At 37.7% G+C, this 22,141-nt stretch overlaps 1 protein-coding gene across 3 annotated transcripts in view; it reads right to left on the minus strand.

Moving 5' to 3' along the window:
• LOC115222834 (neurogenic locus notch homolog protein 1-like) overlaps positions 1-22,141 on the minus strand; it is a 165,314-nt gene that overhangs the window by 57,271 nt on the left and 85,902 nt on the right. Inside the window, exon 2 of one of the 3 annotated variants that reach the window (XM_036511887.1) lies at positions 16,951-17,044. The exons of 1 other annotated variant lie outside the window; for it this stretch is intronic. In XM_036511887.1, coding sequence (XP_036367780.1) covers positions 16,951-16,999 — 49 coding nt within the window. In that variant the 5' untranslated portion in view covers positions 17,000-17,044. Of the gene's footprint in view, positions 1-16,950; positions 17,659-22,141 lie in introns of those variants that run through there. One more of the 3 variants, XM_029793163.2, reaches the window with a different exon arrangement.

The raw sequence follows: 22,141 nt of genomic DNA on the forward strand, positions 1-22,141 counted from the left end.
CATAAGTTGACTCTTCTATGCATGTTCAGAAATACATCTTGGAGAGTCTGATGTGGTATGGACCGCGTGAAGGTTATGATTGTGTCTTTTAACTAACCCTAACCCTATACACACACACACACACACACACACACACACACACATTCCTTGAGGAGGTGCTGAAAAGCTCCTGGCTTCAGGTAAAAGAAAATAGAGGAGAATCAATTAATATGATTTTACTCAACATATTCCCCTTTCAGATTCACACACTTATTGCAGTGGTCCTTCAGTTTTTCTAAGCCCTTAAAAGAACTTAGAAGGTTGGGCTTTCAGCCAGGTGTTTTATGATACCCTTAAAGCCAGAAACTTTTCGGCACTACCTCACACATACACATATTACAGTCTTTCCCCACCTCATAATTTCCCAATCATCAAATTCCATTCTGAAAACACTGACCAACCCAGTGTTACATAAGACACTTTCCCAAATCAACACGCAGTGGTATCAGATGCAAAGATGCATGGTAAGGGATGCAAAATTCCTTACCCACAAAACCAGCACAACTTGCACCATTTAACATAAAAGTACATAAAAAGAAAAAAAACAAGGGTAATAAAACTAGAATTTACCCATAACCAATACCAGATATCACCTAAATTTGAACTCAGGACCTCACTGCTATTGCTGAGATTATGTAAGTAGTTTACTTCTAAGTTCACTTTTCCACGAGTGTGAGAATATTCTACGCGATTTTCTTCTGCTGATTTCCTTTTTTTAACTCACATAATATGCTATTCACTATATTTACTGTATTGTAAGAATGTTGTAAACAATGACTTGTTTAAACCCCAGTTTAGCCATGATTGGCTAAAGTCCATGATCATAGTCATTCTAAACATGATCGTCTTGTCTTTTCATTCTACCTTTTCCCCCAGGGAACCTAGTACAAAATTATTCAAGGTGGCCTTTTCTAAAACTGGGTTGTGATCTAACTCTTTGGCATTCAGATAATTCTGTCAAATATAATGCTTATATAATCACATTATTCTCAATTAATCATGTGCTGTCTCATGGCTTCAAGATTCCCACGATGTGGTAGTATATTTTGAAAATGACATTGTAGGATAGGTGTGAGAAGCTAGTCAGTTTGAATAAAAAACAGGTAGGATATTTGGGCCAGATAGGACTGGTTTAAATGCTATAAGGTTAAGGGGAATCTGGATGTTATTTCTAGGAGGCCAATTAAACATATTGATGGTCATTAAGGTTGTTGGGGGGACGTAGAGAACGAGAGGAATCTTAACAATCACAACCCTATACCCTCCTAACTGATCTTAAGTTAAGTTAATTTTTTGGCTCAAAAAGCAAAAAGCAAGGCCATATAGGGGGACATGGAGTTATGTACAGGAAGGGTATTCATGCAAAGAGTTCAGGCCATTTCTGGTCAAGAGAGACTTTGAACCGAGCGGTCGTCGGCATCTTCACTATCTCGTCCGGCAGCTTATTCCACGGATCCACAACCTGGACGGAGAAAGCCTCTCTCCTTCGATTGAGATGAAATCGTCGCAGATAGAGCTTTTCGGCGTGACCCCACAGCCGAGCAAGGTTTCTACAGCTGGATGCCCTTCCTAATGCCAACCACTCCGAGAGTGTAGTGGGTGCTTTTTACATGCCACTAGCAGAGGATCCAGTCAAGCAGCACTAGCATCGACCATCGGCATTACTTGGAAATGCATGCATATTGCATAAAGTATTATCTGTCTGAGGTTCTTGTTGTGACTTGACAGACAGAACAAACCCCCCCCCCCCCCCCGGTACACACAATATCTTCAATCAACAACATAGTGATATTGGATACTGTGTGACAAAGTAAATAATAATAATAATCCTTTCTACTATAGGCACAAGGCCCGAAATTTGGTGGAGAGGAAAAGTCAATTACATCGACCCCAATGTTCAACTGGTACTTATTTCATTGACCCCTCCCCCCAAATAAAATGAAAGGGAAAGTCAACTTCGGCAGAATTTGAACTCAGAATGTAAAGACAGATGAAATATCAGGATGCTAACAACTCTGCCAGCTCATAATAACAACGATAATAAAATAATTCTTTCTACTGTTGGCACAAGGTCTGAAATTTGGGGAAGGGATAGGTTGATTATATCAACCCCAGTACTCAACAGGTACTAATTTTTTCGGTCCTGAAAGGGTGAAAGGGAAAGTTGACCTCGGCGGAATTTGAACTCATTTAGGCATAAGGTCGACAATTTTTGAGAAGAAGTAGGGGTTAGTCTATTACACTGACCCCAGTATTTCACTGGTACTTTATTAAGAATAATAGCTTCAAACACTGCTACAAATCAACAAGAGGTATTTAGTTGACTGAATAAACACCAGTATATTACAGGTATATATTTTATTGAAAACCCTACTATTCCAGGGGAAAATCATTGGCAAAATTCCATCCCAGCAGAAATACCAGATCTTAATAAGCAAGGAGGATTGAGATGCGTAGAATTTTTCTCATAATCCCTGCCCACTTTAAAGACCATTGGCAAATTTGCTTGACCTGCTAGAAATAGTAACTAAATCTCCTTCAAATCCCAACCCCTTATCTTAGAAAAGGGCACCTTTGATAATGTTATACAGGGTTCCCTGTATGTGGGGGTGGGGACAAAACCAAGATGGTTACAGTTGATATCTTTGATCAGGTTTTACTTAACCAGAGTTTGCCTGGGGCTAAACAATAGTCACCACCACCAACACTTTCTACAAACATGTCACCCACAGCCACCACCACCACCACCACACAACATTATGAAAACAAACTTTTCCAAATATGCAAATTCCAGATATGCAAAATCAGACTACACAAGCCAGGGAAAAATAAGTAATTAATTATTACTATTTATTATAATTATCTTATTATTATTACTTATTCTCTTTAGTAACAACAAATAAATTAAAAAGATTTCTCAAGAGAAAATGGTGTTAAAGGAAAGGTTTACAAAAGAACATTTCTAGGATGACAACATAGCCGGTGGTAGATACGAACAGAGTGGGGTAGGATAGAAAGGGAAGTTGAAGGGGTGTGGGCTGTGAATTGGCCACCCATCTTCCTACTGGTGGTCTCTAAACATTCTGTATAGCATAAGAATGAAATAGTATATAGAAGGGATTCTAATCCAAGATGTGCCCTCATTAAGCATATCTTGCATATTCCGGCTATCAATTGCATGTCTGTAGATGTTTTATTTTAACCCTTTAGTATTTAAACCGGCCATATCTGGCCAAAATATTTAATCTGTTTTATGTTCAAACTGACCAGATCCAGGCCCTCACACCTACCCTACAATGTTATTCTACATTAAGTAATTACACCATCAAGATCTTGAAGATATGAGATAATGCATGATTAATTGAAATCAATGGGAATCAATAGGCATTATGTTTGATAGAATAATCTGAACACTAAAGGGTTAAAGGAGAAAATTATAGATAGAAGTGGAAATTCCCAATGAATTATAATATTCACAGAATAAGCATGTATTAAAACATGGACTGGAATATGTGGTACCATTTCAACACATATAGGAATGAATGTAAATAAATGGCAAGTACAGTTTACTCTTTAAGGAGTAAATGGCCAGGTTCCCCATTTTTTTTCTGATGTATATATTCCTCTCTGGGTAAGACACAAGTCAATTGCAAGATTATACTTCTTTTTACCAGCTGAGTGGACTGGAGCAATGTGAATGAAGAGTTTTGCTTAAGAACACAATGCATTACCCAGTCCAGGGATTGAAACCACAATATTACGATCATGAGTTCAACACTTTAACCACTAAGCCACGTGCCTTAATGGATGTAAATAAGGGAGGGGGTTTGATAGACATTAACTTGACCGGCTTATTTAAGTAGTGTTGTAAGATACATGTGAACACGAAGCAGCATGGGATTGAGTGAATCTCTATGAAACCAATCAGTTGACTAGAAATAACAGTTATATCTCTTTCAAATCACTAGATACTATTTTCAATTATGAAGGACATAACAAATAGCTGACATGAAACAAGTGGGACCAGATGACAAACAGTGATTAGCTGCTGTCTGGTTCCACTGGTTCCATATCAACTCTGAATGAGTTGACACATGATCAAAGCCATTCCATCCATGACCGAACATGGATAAGTGGATGTAAGCTTGCTTCCCATCCACATGGTTTCAGATTTGATCACACTGTCTGACATCTAGAGTAATTGTCTTCTACTATAACCCCAGGCCAACCAAAGCATTGTGGGAGGATTTGGCAGATGGAAATTGGAAAGAGCTTATCATAAATATATACACACACAAGTAAGCACAAAAATGTGAAACAAGGAGGCAAAAATAGTACTCGAATACCAGAGGTAGAGTAATATGCTTTATTATTAAAGCTGCAAAACCATCACAAAAGTATCACAAAAAACTGCTACTCAGAGTTTCATGTTTCCATTTGTTGGAGAGTTTTAACTGAGAATGGAAAAAAAAAATTTTAGTTCCATTCTCAATCAAAAACTGTCCGACAAACGAGAATGTGAAACTCGGAGTAGAAGTGTTTTGTGGAGTTTTTTGCAGCTTTAATAATAAAGTATGTGCGTTGAGACAGACAGATGGATAGATAGATAGATAGATACACACACGTGTGAGTGTGTATATACTCTCTTTTACTCTTTTACTTGTTTCAGTCATTTGACTGTGGCCATGCTGGAGCACCGCCTTTAGTCGAGCAAATTGACCCCAGGACTTATTTTTTGTAAGCCTAGTACTTATTCTATCGGTCTCTTTTGCCGAACCGCTAAGTGACGGGGATGTAACACACCAGCATCAGTTGTCAAGCAATGCTAGGGGGACAAACACAGACACACAAACACACACATATATATTATATATATATATATATATATATATATATATATATATATATATATATACGACAGGCTTCTTTCAGTTTCCGTCTACCAAATCCACTCACAAGGCATTGGTCAGCCCGGGGCTATAGCAGAAGACACTTGCCCAAGATGCCACATGTATAAATATTATGTATGCATGTATGTATGTAATGTATGTGCTTTGCCTCCTTGTTCTGATACCACATGACAGTTGTAAACCAGCGTCACCATCACACAAGGGATGTAATTTATTTCCAATATTCTGCTAAAACATGTCCAGTCATAGGGAAACAAGCATTAAGTTGCTTGGAAACAGTTGAGGGTTGGCGACAGGAAGGACTTCTCATCATAGAAAGTCTGCTTTATTGAATTCCACCTGACTCATGCCAGGATGGGAAAAGTGGACATTACATCATAATGATCACACACACACACTTGTAGATATAAAGGGCTTATTCACCGACATCCAGAGAAAACAATTGCTGACAATTAAAAGAATTGTGTATCCAACAGCGGAACCATATCTATATTCTTTTATTCTTTTACTTGTTTCAGTCATTTGACTGCAGCCATGCTGGAGCACCGCCCTTAGTCGAACAAATCAACCACAGGGCTTATTCTTTGTAAGCCTAGTACTTATTCTATTGGACTCTTTTGCCGAACTGCTAAGTTACAGGGACTTAAACACACCAGCAATGGTGGTGGTGGTGGGGACAAACACAGACACACAAACATATGTGTATATATATATATATATATAATATATATATATATATATATATATATATATATCATGGCACTACCTCATCAATGATAGCATTAGACATGTAAGGAATCAGTGACTAGCCTGTTGTTGGAAACCTCTAACTATTGACAGCCATGGTTTAAAACAGTCTGCCATATTACATACACATCAATATACACGTGTGTGTATATATATAACTTATGCAAGGCATGTACTTAGAATGGCTGCCCACACACAATGGTCTCCATCCACTCAGTTACACACACACACAAAACAGATGAAGTTGATGAAGAATCAAGGTGTGAGATGAAGAGGAAATAGCAATGGTATGAAGGGGGGAAGGAAGAGCAGACATTGACAGGGAGAAAGAGAATGCAACGACAGGATGCAACAGTGAACCACTTGAAATGTTAGTAGAACACAATAAGTTTTTATATATATATATATATATATATATATGTATGTATATCTATATACATATATATATATGTATGTATATCTATATACATATATATATATGTATGTATGTGTGTGTGTGTATATATATGTTTGTGTATTATATATATATTAATTTTTTTATATGTATATATAGATATGCATGTGTATTATATATATATATATATATATATACACACATACACACATAAATATATATACACACACACATATATATATATATATATATATAGGAAGAGAGCGATATAGAGAGTATGTGGGTCACTGTTTATGAAATATTTAAATGTGTGTGTGTGTGTGTGTGTGTGTGTGTGTCTGTGTAGAAACCCAATCTTTCAGCTTTTATAATGAATCTCAAAGCACCGTTGACAGACATAAATACTACCACACCAACACTCACTTACACACACACTAATTAATAATCTTCCCAAAATCATTTCTTGGAAACTGATCTCAGACACTGATTGTCTTGCAATCCCTTATTATTATACCCTTATTGCGCCCTTTTACTTAAAATGTACAACTCCTCTCTTTCTGTATTCCACTATTGTACTGTCCCTCACACCTCGACCTCAAGTGGCCAAGTGGAAGCAAGGATAGAGGGAGGGATCCCATCCTTTATTTTGGAGTGAATTTATTGAAAGGTGGGTGAGAACAACAAAATGGACAGCACCCCTCAAAGAATATATCGATAGGTCAGACAATGACATTTGGAGAGGATGTAAGCCCGTGGTGTCCGGAGTGATGTTGGATTGGAGGGGTTCCTCGACAGACCATAGATGGAGGTCCTACTGTACCAAGATTTTGCTGGGTCCACTTTGCCTTTTATCTCTTGTGGGCTCCATAAGATAAGTACCAATAAAATTCAAGTACTGGGGTAAACATAATCAACTTATATCCCACCATCCAGAAATTTAAGTTTTGAATCTAAATTGGAAATAATAATCCTTTCTACTAAAAGCACAAGGCCTTCATTGGTACTTAATTTCAATGAACCCAAAAAGGATCAAAAGCGAGATCTCAACATGATTTGAACTCAGAATGAAAAGAAGGAAAAGAAACATTGCAAAGTACTTTGATGATTTTGTCAAACCCGTAGTAGTAGTAGTAGTAGTAGCATCATTGGTACTACTAAATTACCCAAAACAGGACATTATATTGGAAAGAGTAAAACTGTGTGAGGAGAGTCGTTAGTTGTGATGTAATTAGTTAATTTAAATGAGATGGGGAAAAAAAAATAAGCGTTGAGGAAGAAAAGTAGAAGAGCTGGGGTTGGATAGTAAAAAGGAGGAGAGAAGGGAAAGGAGAAAAGTGGGGGGAAAAAACAGAATAAAGGGGATGAGGGAGGAAAACAAAGAAAGAGAAAGGAGAGAGGGAGTGGGGTGAGAGAAATAGAAAGGACAACTTAAACAAGAGGGGGGTGAAGAAAAAGTAAAAATAAAGGGTAAAGAAAAGTAGAAATGAAGGGAGCTGAGAAACAGGGCAGTAACCTGAATAGGGAGATGGAGGGGATCATATGGCAATCACAGTTTTCTTTGTCTCACACAACACCTCTGTTGTAGTTTAAGGTTTTGTGTAATTAATTTTACAGGTTCAAGTATTAATTATATCAAAACCTCATTTACTGTTCATTCGTTGGTTCATTCTGCTTAATTAGAAAGAAACTCAGAAACCTGGCAGCCCCTACCACTGTGCTCTCCACACCCTCTCTACACCTCGTACACCAATTATATACTTAATGACAACAACAGTAGCAGTGCCAACAACAACAACTGATTTTCATTGTCCTTAAGGTACACAAGCCCTCTCTCAGTCTCCCTATCCCCTTATAAATAACATTGTGTATTGGCAGGCAATGCCCTAACAATCTCCTACCCCCACAATTACACACAGTGTACTGTCATGCTAAGGCCTAGTGTATTTAGTGCTGTTCTTTATCCCCTTCAAAAAAGAAGTAAATAAAATGCCTGGCTTTGTGCCTATGTTAAAAATCAGAGGAATTTGGTCACGCAACTGTTGTCACGTGTAAGACAGGATGATCAATACAAGGAAAATTTTTTAAATTAAAAAAAAAACAAAAACAGTGCAGCACCCATGACTTTCTGACTTTCAGACATGGGTTTTTTCTTTCTTAGAATTGACAAAGTATGAAATAAACTAACTGCGTCAACTATTAACTGTCAGGACATTTGCAGCCTTCCAAAATTCTGGAAATTAGCCAACCTAACTGCTTCCATGACTATAAACCTTTTCCTCTTTGTGGTGCTTTTTTATGTTCATTCTGTTGTCCTTCTGGGTTGCATTGTGTACTTCACTTGTAACTTTTGCCTGCCATTGTTATCAATGCTTGACTGGTACTTATTTTATCGACCCCAAGATGATGAAAGGCAAAATCAATCTCGGCAGAATTTGAACTAAGAAGATAAAGATGGATGAAATATTGCTAAGCATTTTGCCCATTGTGCTAACGATTCTGCCAGCTTACTGCCATAATAGTAATAATAACAATAATAATAATTTTTTTTTTTCTTTGCACAAGGGGCTGAACACAGGGGGGAAAAACAAGGACAGACAAATGGATTAAGTCGATTATATTGACTCCAGTGCGTAACTGGTACTTAATTTATTGACCTCGAAAGGATGAAAGGCAAAGTCGACCTCGGCAGAATTTGAACTCAGAACGTAACAGCAAACGAAGTAATAATAATGATAATAATAATAATAATAATAATAATAATAATAATAATAATAATGATTTCAGATTTTGCCACAAGGACAACAATTTTGGGGGAGGGGATGAGTCGATTACACTGACCCCAGTCTTTAACTTCTATCAACCCCAAAAGGATGAAAGGTAAAAATTGACCTCAGTGGAATTTGAACTTGGAATGTCGCGATGGGTGAAATACCGCTAAGCATTTCATCCAGTGTGCTAACAATTCTGCCAGCTCGCTGCCTTAGTAGTAGTAGTAGTAGTAATAGTAATAATAATAATGATTTCTTTATTAACCACAAGGTTAATAATAATAATAATTACTAACATTAATTTATAATGACATCTATCATGGAAACAAAGAGACAGTTTGCTTTTTTTTCTTAATATGGGGTTTTAGTGAAGAGAAACAACTCTAGCATATAACAGGTACTTGTTTTATCAATTCCCCATCCATTTTCCACTACCCTGGGGAAATGAAAGCCAATCTAAGTAGAATGGAATGGAATACCTTCAAACATATATAGCATATTTTATTGATTCCAAAAGGATTTTGAGGCAAACACATGACCCAAACAGCTGCCTGCCTCAAAGACATAATTTTAACATAATTTAAAGGAGTGTAACTAAAGCACTTTGCACGTGTGAGTGTATGTATGCATGTGCATTAACAGGCTTTTGGTCATATAAATATACATGTGTGTGTGTGTGTGTGTATACATATATATATATATGTATATATATACACACACACATATTTTCTCATGTATTTACTTATATATAAGCATATATGTGTGTGTATGTATGTATGTACTTATGTATGTATGCATGCATCTATGTGCATACGTATGTATATGCATGTATGTCAATTAATGGCAGTTTTTAGGGAAAGTTCAAACTTTCTCAAGAACTAGTATCGATTTTCTAAAGCCTTAAATTATATTTTTAAAACACCACAGCACATCTAGATACTCCTTGTGGTACACTAGTGCTATGTGGCACCCTATTTGAGACCTGCTGACGTAGAGGCTCTCTCAGTGACACAAAGTAAATACCAGGGATATACTAAGGTTCATGCAACCAATAAAAATACAAAGATAGATGAGCAGGAGTGTGTTGGACAATGGAAAGAGGAAGGGGTGCAGTAGAGAAGTTAGGGCTCTTGAGTTTTTGAAGTAACAGCATGTTAACCCTTTAGCATTTAAACCAGTCATATGCAGCCAAAATATTTTGTTTTTGTGGCTGTGTGGTAAGTAGCTTGCTAACCAACCACATGGTTCCGGGTTCAGTCCCACTGCGTGGCATCTTGGGCAAGCGTCTTCTGCTATAGCCCTGGGCTGACCAATGCCTTGTGAGTGGATTTGGTAGACAGAAACTGAAAGAAGCCTGTCGTATATATGTACATATATATAAGTGTGTGTGTGTATGTTTGTGTTTCTCCCCCTAGCATTGCTTGACAACCGATGCTGGTGTGTTTACGTCCGCGTCACTTAGCGGTTCGGCAAAAGAGACCGATAGAATAAGTACTGGGCTTACAAAGAATAAGTCCCGGGATCGAGTTGCTCGACTAAAGGCGGTGTTCCAGCATGGCTGCAGTCAAATGACTGAAACAAGTAAAAGAGTAAAGAGTAAACCAGTCAGATTTGGCCTCTCACACCTACCCTACAATATCACTCTAGAAATAAACAATCTACCCATCAAAATCTCAAAGCTATGAGATAAATGCATGATTAATTCAAACCAATGCGAATAAATAAGCATTAGATTCAAGAGAGTAAGCTGAATTCTAAAGAGTTAAACCTCTATGTTTGGATTTGAACCTTGATTGTGGAGACGTGAAACCTAATATGGTCTGTTGGTGCCTCTATCTCAATGCTTGATAACTTAGTGACCTAGAAAATAACAACAACCAGACTACAAGGATTACTACTACTACTACTAAGAACAACAACTACTGATACTGCTACAGTTAGTAAAATGAGGACCAGAAGACTATCAGGTCTACTAACAACTACTGCTGTTGACACAACTATAGCTACTAAAATTACTACTACAAGACTATTAGGACTTTTAATACTACTACTACTACTACTACTACTATTACAGACTACCAGAACAACAACAACAACCACCACCACCACTACAGCATCTAAAATGACTTACAGTAGTTCTTTGTTATAAAGAGAAAGGATTGGAGACAGTTGTGCCAACCCCTACACATACTTAACATTATATACACAGCATACTGATTATACATACACAATATATATATACCACACTACACATATACATACATAGTATATATATATATATGCACACAAATACATATATATTTGTGTGTGAGTGGGTGTGTGTATGTGTGCACATATATGTATTACATTATATACACCAAACTATACATATATATACACACACACATATATATATACACACACACACACACATATATATATATATACACACACACATACATATATACACGAAATATACATAATATGCAGCATACACATGCATCCTCACTATAACTATGCACCATACTATACATGCATACGCAATTACACACACCAAACTATACGTACACACAACACTGTATATACACACACATCATTATATACATACAACTCTATACTCAAATATTTCGAATGAAAATTGACAAGTGGAAATTTGATATTTATATGTAACACCATCAATACCATCATCACTATTGCCACCATCATCATCATCATCAATGACATCACCAGCTCCTCAATTATCATCATCATCATCAACAACACTACCAGTATCATTATCATCATCATCATCACTATCTCCAGCATCATCAACACCACCAACAACATCAATCACCATTACAGGCAAAGAAGGGAAGCCGCTATGTGATCAATCAGCCTGTTAAAAATAGCAGCCAAATCTCTTTCAAATCACATTGTCTTAAAAGAAATTGAGGTTCAAGAAACAAGTGGTGGGGGTGGTTGATGTGAAGTTGTGTGCCCTTTACAAGTAGGCAAAGTGGGAGGACCACAGATTGACCTGGGGTTAAACAACAACAACAATGTTATGAATGCTAGCAACAGCATCATCACTACCATCAACATCACTACGAAATTATGAACAGCTAGCCAAGGAGAAAGCTCCTGCATAGTCACTTGCCCTGCTAGGAATAGCAGCCAAACAAGGAAGGACACACTGAATAATGTAGTTCTAGATTATAGTACATCTGAGGAAGAAAAATATGGGATGGTGTCAACTGGAAGATCTTTGATTCATGGATTTTGTTCAATCAAGACAAACCTAGGGCTAAACACCACTGACAATACTACTACTACCACCACCACCACTGTCAAAACCAATACTACCACTGCCACTACAACTATCATTAATACTAACACCACTACCACTACTAAGGTCACTACCACCACCACAATTACCAAAACTACTACCATAACTACCACCACTACTACCACCACCACCACCATACTGTAACCAAAAACTGGAACTTCTAACAAGTCACTTGACCCATTTAATATAGACGACAACCATCCAAAAATCTTACACAATCAACATCCAACTGTGTTTACAAACGAAGGCCACACGTGTTGACCACATGGCTTAAATTCACTTATGACCAACCTGCCTCAGACTGACCCTGGTTCTATGATACAAACTTCCTGTTTTAAAACGATACAAATCAAAATCTTCCATCAAAATTTCATGGTAGTTTATGTTCCACACAAGAGATTAACTCTTTAGCTTTCAGATTACTCTGTCAAATGTAAAAGGGTCATAACCCCTTCAGTCATAAATGACCATGGGTTTACACCAAGAAAGTTCCCCTCCGAGGCACAAGTCTGGGCAAGGTTGTTTATGGAAGACCAGCAATCACCCATGCATAACAGCTGTCCTTCTTCACATTATTATAAGTACATAGGGTAAAGGATAAAGACACCCTTCGGTCATGAATGACCATGGGATTGCACCTAAAAATCCTTATTTATTCACATTATTTTGAATTAACCATGCATTATCCCTTGGCTCTGAGTTTTCAGTGATGTGTTTGTATGTTTTGAAAAACAACACAGTAGGGTAGGTGAGAGAGGCCAGATCTGGGTAGTTTGAACAGAAAAACAGGTAGAGTATTCTGGCTGGATATGTCCAGTTTAAATGCTGAAGGGTTCATACTGATAAAGTTATATTTTACAAATCTCATCATCATCATCAACATCATTTTAATGTGGACTTTTCACTTTGAAGGCATGTGCTGCTCTCTCACTCAATAATTATAATAATAATAATGAGGACAATAAAAATAATAATAATAAATGCCCTGTTGCAGTACCAGGCAGTGGCTCTCGTGGCTTCTGATCTTAACTGATTGGAAGTGTTATCATATACATTGTTTGGCCTTGGTATAAAAGATGGGCTACAGCAAATATTCTTGGTATAAAAGATGGGCTACAGCAAATATTCTGCTCAATACCACAGATTTGCTTGTCAGTTGTTTGATCTTAACCAGTCGAGCATGTCCTTTAGTGACTTATAATTTGTGCATCTCTGATCATGAGCAGAAGTAGTGGGGGAGCATCATAGTCATGTGTTGAGAAGGATTCTTTGGGGTTTGAATAATTCACCCCAAGAAACATGGGCGTCTCATCCTTAAACAACCCTTATTTAGGAACATTTTGAGCAGGATGGGTTCAAAATAGGCCCATCTGTAAGGTCATGCACTGTTTTTCTTGAGACAAGATCACCCTGCCACACATATATGGTTGTGAAGTATGTACCTGGTGCACCCTTATCAGAGAGGCAGTAATGATGGGCACATCAATCTTCATAAAGGAGGGCACCACCTGCCTCTGCAGATTCACCTTTCTTTCTGAATGAAACTCAGCAAAGCTCCAGCTGTGTGATTAACAAAGGAGGAAAATATCTGTCCTCAGTTGTTTCATTGGTACAATGCCTTCCACCATAGCCACCCCACAAAGGAAAACTGCCAACAATTTCCTTTCTAAATAGAACTAAAAGAAGCTTTGACCACTAAAAAAGGAGGGAAATATCTGTGTTCGATCATTTCAGTTGTGTTTCCATAAACCCCCTTTCACTGTAACCACTACCCAGATCAGTGGTACTGAACTGGAATCCATCTGACCCCTGGGGTTCATAAAAGATTTTTGGGAGTTCACACTAGCAAAAAAGTTGGGGACCCACTGTAGTATTTTAACTTTTTAGTATTCAGATTACTGTATCAAATGTAATGCTTATTTAATTACAGTTGTTTAATTAATCCTGCATTATCTCATAGCTTTGAAATTCCAATGAGGCAACTGTTTATTTTTTAAAATGATGTTGTAGAATAAATGTAAAAGGCTGGATCTGGCTGGTTTTGAAAGTAAAATAGGTAGATTATCTGGGTTAGATGTGGCCGGTTTAAATGTTAAAGGGTTAAGCAGCCATGAAAAGCTTTGGATTTAAATGTATTGATATGTTGCAAGAAACAGCTAGGTTTCCTTCTCTAACATGTTACACAGTTCAATCTTAACAAGTGAATGTGTGAATAACGCTCTTATCCACAATGCTATGCCCACGGGCATATAGCATAGTGGATAAGAGCACGTGTTACTAACCTTTGAATTTTGAATTCAATCCCAGACAGGGACTTGGGAAATAATATCAACAGAAAAAAATAACACCAGTTAAAAAGAATATCTTAAGAATGAGAACAGAGTACCCCATTAGACAAATAAAGGGTTAGGTTTTAAATTCCAAAAGAACATCTGATGAAGGCTGGAGAGTACATCAGCCGAAATGTGGTAACGACAAACAAGGTGAGGACACCTATCCGTCCAATTGTAAATAATGAACATAATACCTCATCTCAAAAATATATAGAATAGTATTAACAAAATGGGAACTTGGAAAGAAGTATCTATAAAATTTGTTTTTAAACATCAAACAGCTATGAGGGTCCACCAGAATAAAAAAGTAATCCAAGGGTTTCATTGATAAATAACGGTTGAGAAACACTGCCCTAGATGAAAACTACCAGCCCTTACCAGCAAATGAAAGGTATTGGAGTAATTTTTATGATGGACTCAGAGACCAAATGAATCTGGCAAATGATAACCAGCTATTCTCCCTAACTCCACGAATCAGCAATTGCTTGGAGAGTGAACCCTGTGCACACACAATGCATTCAGCATTGTCCTACACACATATTTGATAAGGGTGGTGGGGGATGTTAGGATCAAAACTTTCTAAAGTAATAACAGGTAGATGTAGACATTTGGTGTGCGGGAAGCGGGGGGGGGGGGTTCCAGTTGATCCAATCAATGGAGCAGTCAGCTCGTGAAATTAACATGTAAGTGGCTGAGTACCCCACAGATGTACCCTTAATGTGGTTCTCAAGGAGATTCAGTACAAACAGAATGTGGCAAGACTGGTCCCTTTGAATTATAGGTACAACTCCTTTTTACCAGCTGAGAGGACTGGATCGATGTGAAATAAAGGACACAAATTGCCATTGGGAACTGAACTCTCGACCTTACAATTTGGGTGGACTGGAGCAACTTAAAGTGTTTTGCCCAAGGGTACAATGCACCACGGGGATTTGAACTCTCAACCTTACAATTGTGAGTCGAACACCCTAACCACTAAGACAAGTGTCTTCACAGCAAAAGGAACAAAAGGCAAATAAGATGCTGGGTGGGGAAAGGGGCAGTGTCTTATTTCCCCATACTACAACCACCTGTCTTTCATTCAAAGGAACTTTTAATAAACAAATAAATATTTTGGATGCAGATCTGGCTGCATGGTTAAGAAATTAATTTCACAAACACATGGTCTCAGAATTCAGTCCCAATGTGCTGTACCTTGGGCAAGTGTCTTCTACTATAGCCCTGCAAGGTCATCAATCAATGTTATATGAATAAATATGGTAAACGGAAACTGTAAGGAAGCCCGTTTTGTGTTTGTTTTTGTGTGTGTGTGCATATGGGTCTTTGTATTTGTTCCCTGCCCCACTGCTTGACTACAGGTGTTGGTTTGTTTATGTCTCTGTAACTTAGTGATTCGGCGAAGGAGACTGATAGATTAAGCACCAGACTTGAAGGAAGTCCTCAGGTCAATTTATTTGACTAACACGATAAGTTAGTGCTCCAGTGTGACCACAGTCCAATGACTGAAAGAAATGGATGACTAAAAGAATAAAAAAAATTCTTAAAATATGAAACGCAAAATGTTCGTGAAGAGAGAGAGAGAGGGGGGGGAGAGAAGGCAACAATAAAAGAGAGAAGGGGAGGGGGAGAGAGAGATGGTGAGAAAAAAAGATGGCAAGAGAGAGTGAAAGAAACGGCTTAGGGAGAAGATACAACAATAACAACAACAAAAGGAAGTATTTGTGTGTTGAAAACAACAACTACAACTATTGTGGGAAAGAAAAAAAGTTACCTTCAGAATAGCAAGATCTGTTATACATCCTACAACAACAACGAAGAAGAAGAATCTGCAAATGCAGACTTTTGCAACACTACAAGGAAGTTATATTCAATGTAAACATCAATTAGACACACACACACACAAAACAGTCTTCCATTGCATACATGCACACACACACACACACACAAAGTGAAGTCTTCTTAAACATATATACACACACAAAATATAGTCAATCATAACACACACACGTACATATATGCACACATGCACACACACACACACAAGTACACGTATATAAAAGTAGTCTTCTATTATACAAACACATAGACAAAAGTAAGTTTATCACAACACACACACACACACACACACACACAAAAGTACAGGCAACATACACACACACACACACACATGTGCATGCACACACATATACACACAAAAGAGAAGCACATTGAAATAGCAGCTAAACATCACTGAACTCACACTCTGTTGACTTAAAAAATAAGATAAAAAGAAGGACATTTAACACATTACATAATATAGCACTAGATATCCCTAAAAATCAAGGAATGATCAATCACAGCTAGAATGCCTTTGATCAATGAAGGCTGACCAAGGGCTAAACAACATTAACAAATATACACATATTACACAAACAACAACAACTAAAATAGGGGGGAAAAAAAGTCATCAACTTACAAATTATGATAATCCAAAGTAATAGGTTAAAAGTCCTTAATTTTTCCATTGTAAATTAGAACATTCCAGCATAGTCCCTCCTCTGTGTGTGTGTGTATGTAGTTACAGAGAAAGGGAACAGCTAGAGAGAGGGGAGATGGTGAGGTATGTGTGTACACTGCTGTCCCTTTGATTCTGATTGTTTATAGGGGACAGCTGAGCAATGCGTGCTCTGTTTGTGTATGTGTTCTTTATGCTCACCAAACTTTGTAAATGTCATGAAATGTTATATATATACATATATATACTCTGTGTGTGTGTGTGTGTTAAGAGAAAAGAGTAACTGAGTAGAAACAGCTAAGTTTTAGCTTTAAATATCACTTAATATACTGTATTGAGTACCCTCTCGTGGATATGTACGCATGTGTGAATACACTAACAGGCACCTATTCCCCTATATGTGTATGTATATATATATATATATATAGATGAGAGAAGATATGTATGAATAAGGATGTATATAAGTGGGAGTCAATGCCTTGTATGTCAAGATGTGGCTAAGATATCAATTCCACTTTTTTTTAAAATTCCAAAAATTTCAAAAGAGATCAGATTTAATTCCAGCTCTCTTTTCTATAATAGTTTTCCACATGAAAATTTCCTTGCCTTAGAATATCAGATCTATATATGTAGCGTTTCTGTGTGTGAAAAAGTATATATAAGTGTGTGTGTGTGTTGTGTGTGTGTGTGTGTGTGTGTGTGTGTGTATGCGTGTATTTGTGTTAAAAAGTTGAAGAAAAAAATGGTGTATATAGATATATAACAAACAAATATATAAATAGATATAAATACATGTAAATCTGTGTGTATGTGGAGAGATAGATAGATAGATAAATAGATATGTCAATTTGTGTGTGGACAATTAATTTTGAAGATTGTATATGTAATTATGTACAATTCCGCCTTGAATAAATAAAATGCGTGTGTATGTGTGTATGTGTGTATCAAAATACAAATGTGATAAAAAAAGTCTATATTGCCTCCTTTTTTCTAAGTCTATATATATATATATATATATATATATGAAACTTACTTGGAAGAGGATGCATACACAAAATACATATATATAGTATGTTTCAAAAATATATACAGATAAATATGTATAATAACGTGAGCAAATATATTTATATATGTTTTTCTATATACATATGTTTGTATGTGTGTATTTATATATTATGTTTGCTCTACTGCGATATGAATGGATGAGGGGTTTGTGTTGCATATATGTGCTTGTGTGTGTGACTGAACAGAGAGCACAGCAAGTTATAGTGTGTCACTGGTACAGGTGCTGATAGTCAACTGATCTGGTGACCCACACAGGTAGATTACAGAGGTATACAGGTTCACCAAAGTAGAAAGAAGACAGGCAGTCATTGAGCAGCAGTTAAGGCAGGACAGTGGCGGCAGCGGCGGCGGCGATGGTGATGGTGAGAAAGAAGAGAAGTAGGAGACAGGATTTGGTGTGGTGGTGGTTGTAAGGAAGGAAAAAAGCAAAGGTGAAAGTAGTAGTAGTAGTAGTAGTAGTAGTAACAGTAGGAGTCCTGAGACCACTTGATGACAACTTTGAAATACATCAGCAGCAGCTGCTTTGACAGGTTTGCTTTCATGTGTATGCGCATAGCATGTGTATGTGTGTGTATATATATATACATACTCACACACACACATACACATATATATAGAGAGAGAACATTGTACTTATTCTGTGTGTGTGTGTGTGTATACACACACACACACAGAGTACTGTACAAATTATTGTTTGTGTTTGTGTGTGTATGTATGTGTATGTGTGTGTATATATATATATATATATATATATATGCATGTGTGTGAGTATATTATTGCATGTGCATAAGTGTGCATGCATGTATACTATCAGATGTGTGTGTGTGTAACTATCACATATATATATATATATATATATATATATATTATATATATATATATAATATATATATGATAGTTACACACACATCTGATAGTATACATGCATGCACACCCATATATATATATATATGTATGTATGTATATAGTCAATTCAATGAACAATCAATTCAAAAAAGAAAAGAAAAAAAAAACGAACATTAGTTTGATGCTTAGTGAATGGAGAGAGTTTTTAATGTTTTGAGCATGGCTCTTCATCGGAAAGGAGAAAGGGAAATGTCCAAAGAAGAAGGAAAATTGTCAATGGTCCATGTGTGGTTATATATATATGTATATAATTTATTTCGTTTTGGGATTTGGTTTGCAAAATTCTTTAAGTGAGTTTGTGTTGAATTTATTATTACTATATGTATACTAAGGTGGTGAGCTGGCAGAATCGTTAACCAAGATTGACTTTGCTTTTCATCCTTTCGGGATAAAATAAGTACCAGTCATGCATTGGGCTTCAATGTAATCGATTGTCCCCTCCCCTCAAAATTTCAGACCTTGTGCCTATCGCAGAAAGAATGATTACATGTATGCTATTTGTATGTGTGTATGTATACACATGTGCTGGTGTGAAATGGTATTGTGCAATGTGTGGATGCATGTGCTTTTCTGTATGTATGCTTGTATCTGTGTTTTGCTGTATGTAAATGTACATTTGTGTGTGTGTGTGTGTGTGTGTGTGTGTAAGTATTCATAAATGAAGGCATGTGGCTTAGTGGTTAGGGTATTTGGTTCATGATCGTATGGTTGTGAGTTCAATTCCCGGCAGTGAACTGTGTCCTTGAGCATGACACTTTATTTCATGCTGGTGTACAGGTGACACGTAAAAAAAACACAATTTTTTTGTGGCCATTGCCAGTACCGCCTGACTGGCCCTTGTGCTGGTGGCACGTAAAAGCACCCACTACACTCTCAGAGTGGTTGGCATTAGGAAAGGCATCCAGCTGTATTCAGGCCTTCTTTCTACATTAAAAGCCATTATTTTTTTTTTAAGTCAACGAACCAAATCCAAAGGTGAGGGTCATGATTTAGGCTTAAAGTTAAGGTTTAAAGTAAGGGTTACGATTACACTGGGCAACAAAGATTTTGTTACTGGGGTAAAAGCATGTGTTTTAGACTAAATTGAAGATGCTGATTCCTAATTCGCACTCTGCCAGATCAAGACTGGAGCCTGGTGCAGCCATCTGGTTCGCCAGTCCTCAGTCAATTTGTCCAACCCATGCTAGCATGGAAAGCAGACGTTAAACGATGATGATGATGATGATGTTACTGTCCTCTCAGCTGGCATTAATGAGTTGTACCTGTAATTCACAAGGGCCAGCCTTGTCGCATTCTTTGTCATGTTGAATCTTCCTGAGAACTATGTTAAGGGTACATGTGTCTGTGGAGTAACCACTTGCGTGTTAATTTCACGAGCAGGCTGTTCTGTTGATCAGATCAAATGGAACCCTCATCGTCGTAAGTGACGGGGTGCCATTACATGTTATACTTGTACAAACCCAACGTCAACCCCGATTGAACAAGCTTATGATCAAAGACCATCCTCCTGTTTTAGATGTATGTAGAACCACTGTATCCAATGTGTTTCTTCCTTCTTTAGAACAGTAGTAGTGTGTGATTTGAGAGAGATTTGACTACTATTTCTAGCAGATCAAGTGACCACATAGAATAGAAATTTATCTCTAGCTTGTTATGTGACTATATATACATGCTGTATATGTATGTAGATATATGTGTATATAATTTTATGTGCATGCATATATTATTGTATGTCTAAGTGCACATTATTGTGTGTGTGTGTGTGTGTGTATATATTATGTGTGTGTATGTATATGCATGTGTTGCATGTATGTGAATTGCTGCATGTTTAAGTATGCGAGGGTGGGTGGGGTGGGGGTGATGGCAGCCAACTTAGTTTTAACACTTGTGCCAAGAGGCTTTTGCAAGTGGTGGGGGTGTTGGGATGAGAGGGGGAGGGGAGAGGAGGAAGTAGGGAGGGCAAGAAACACCACCACCACAAAGACTAAAGGAACAAGGACCATACTTCCTGAACCGCCCCTCCCCCCACCCACACATGCACCCTCCCCTTTCCCCACCCCATTACCACAACTCTAACCTTTTGTGTGATCACCACCACTGTACCTACCATTATAACCACTACCACCACCACTACTATCACCACCACCACATCATCATCACTACATCACCCCCACCACCGAATCATTACTGCCATCACTGCCAACACCATCACCACCAGTACTACTACCACCACCATCACCCTACCTCATCACCATTACCACTGCAGCCACCATTATCACCATATACCACTATCCACATCACACCGTCCTCATCACTATTGCCACCACCATCACCACTAAACATCAATATCACTTCCTCCACCACCACCACCACCACAAAGCTATTTGTCTTCCCACCCCATTCCACAGTCTTGTACAGTTGCAGAACCTTTGTTACATAGACAGAGACGGTGGGGGTGGAGGTAAGGAAAGTGTAGGAGGTTGTGGGGGAGGGAGAAATCAGGGAAATGAGGATCGGAATAGAGGTGGGTGGCCATGTGCAAAGTAGAAGTGGTGTTGTTTTAATTTGACAGATGCCCAGTGCAGCGGGGAGTGATGGGCGGGGGGAGGGGGTCCTGATGCGTACACGTGTGTGAGTGAACTGTTTTGTCTATGTATGTATTTTATGTAAGCATGTGTGTGTATGCATGTGTATATATGTGTGTGTGTGTGTGTGCACATGTATGTATGCATGCGTGTGTGTATATGTGTGTGTGGTATCTATGCATCTATGTATATATATGTATGTATTTGTTTGAGGGTTTATTTAAGTTCTCCCCCCCACCTTTGCAGCTTTCAATCTGGTCGCTAATATTGGCAAGGCTCTTTTGTTGTAAGTCATAACAGTTCTTCAAGGTTTTGTGGTTATCTGAATTGGCTGATGTACACATTTGTTTATTGTGTGTGTGCATGTATAGGTGTGCTGATAAACTCGACAGCCATACAATATGTCCTGATTGTCATACTGTGACCATTACAGTCTACCCAGACCATCACAATGTACCCATACAATATGTCTAAACCGTCATATTGAAACTATGCAAACTGTCCAAACTGTCACATACAATATGTCCAGACCATCACACCATGGGCATACAATATATCCAGACAGCCACAGTCTACTCACACAATATCTAAACTGT

The sequence above is a fragment of the Octopus sinensis genome, linkage group LG21, assembly GCF_006345805.1.
Source record: "Octopus sinensis linkage group LG21, ASM634580v1, whole genome shotgun sequence".
Lineage (NCBI taxonomy): Eukaryota > Metazoa > Mollusca > Cephalopoda > Octopoda > Octopodidae > Octopus > Octopus sinensis.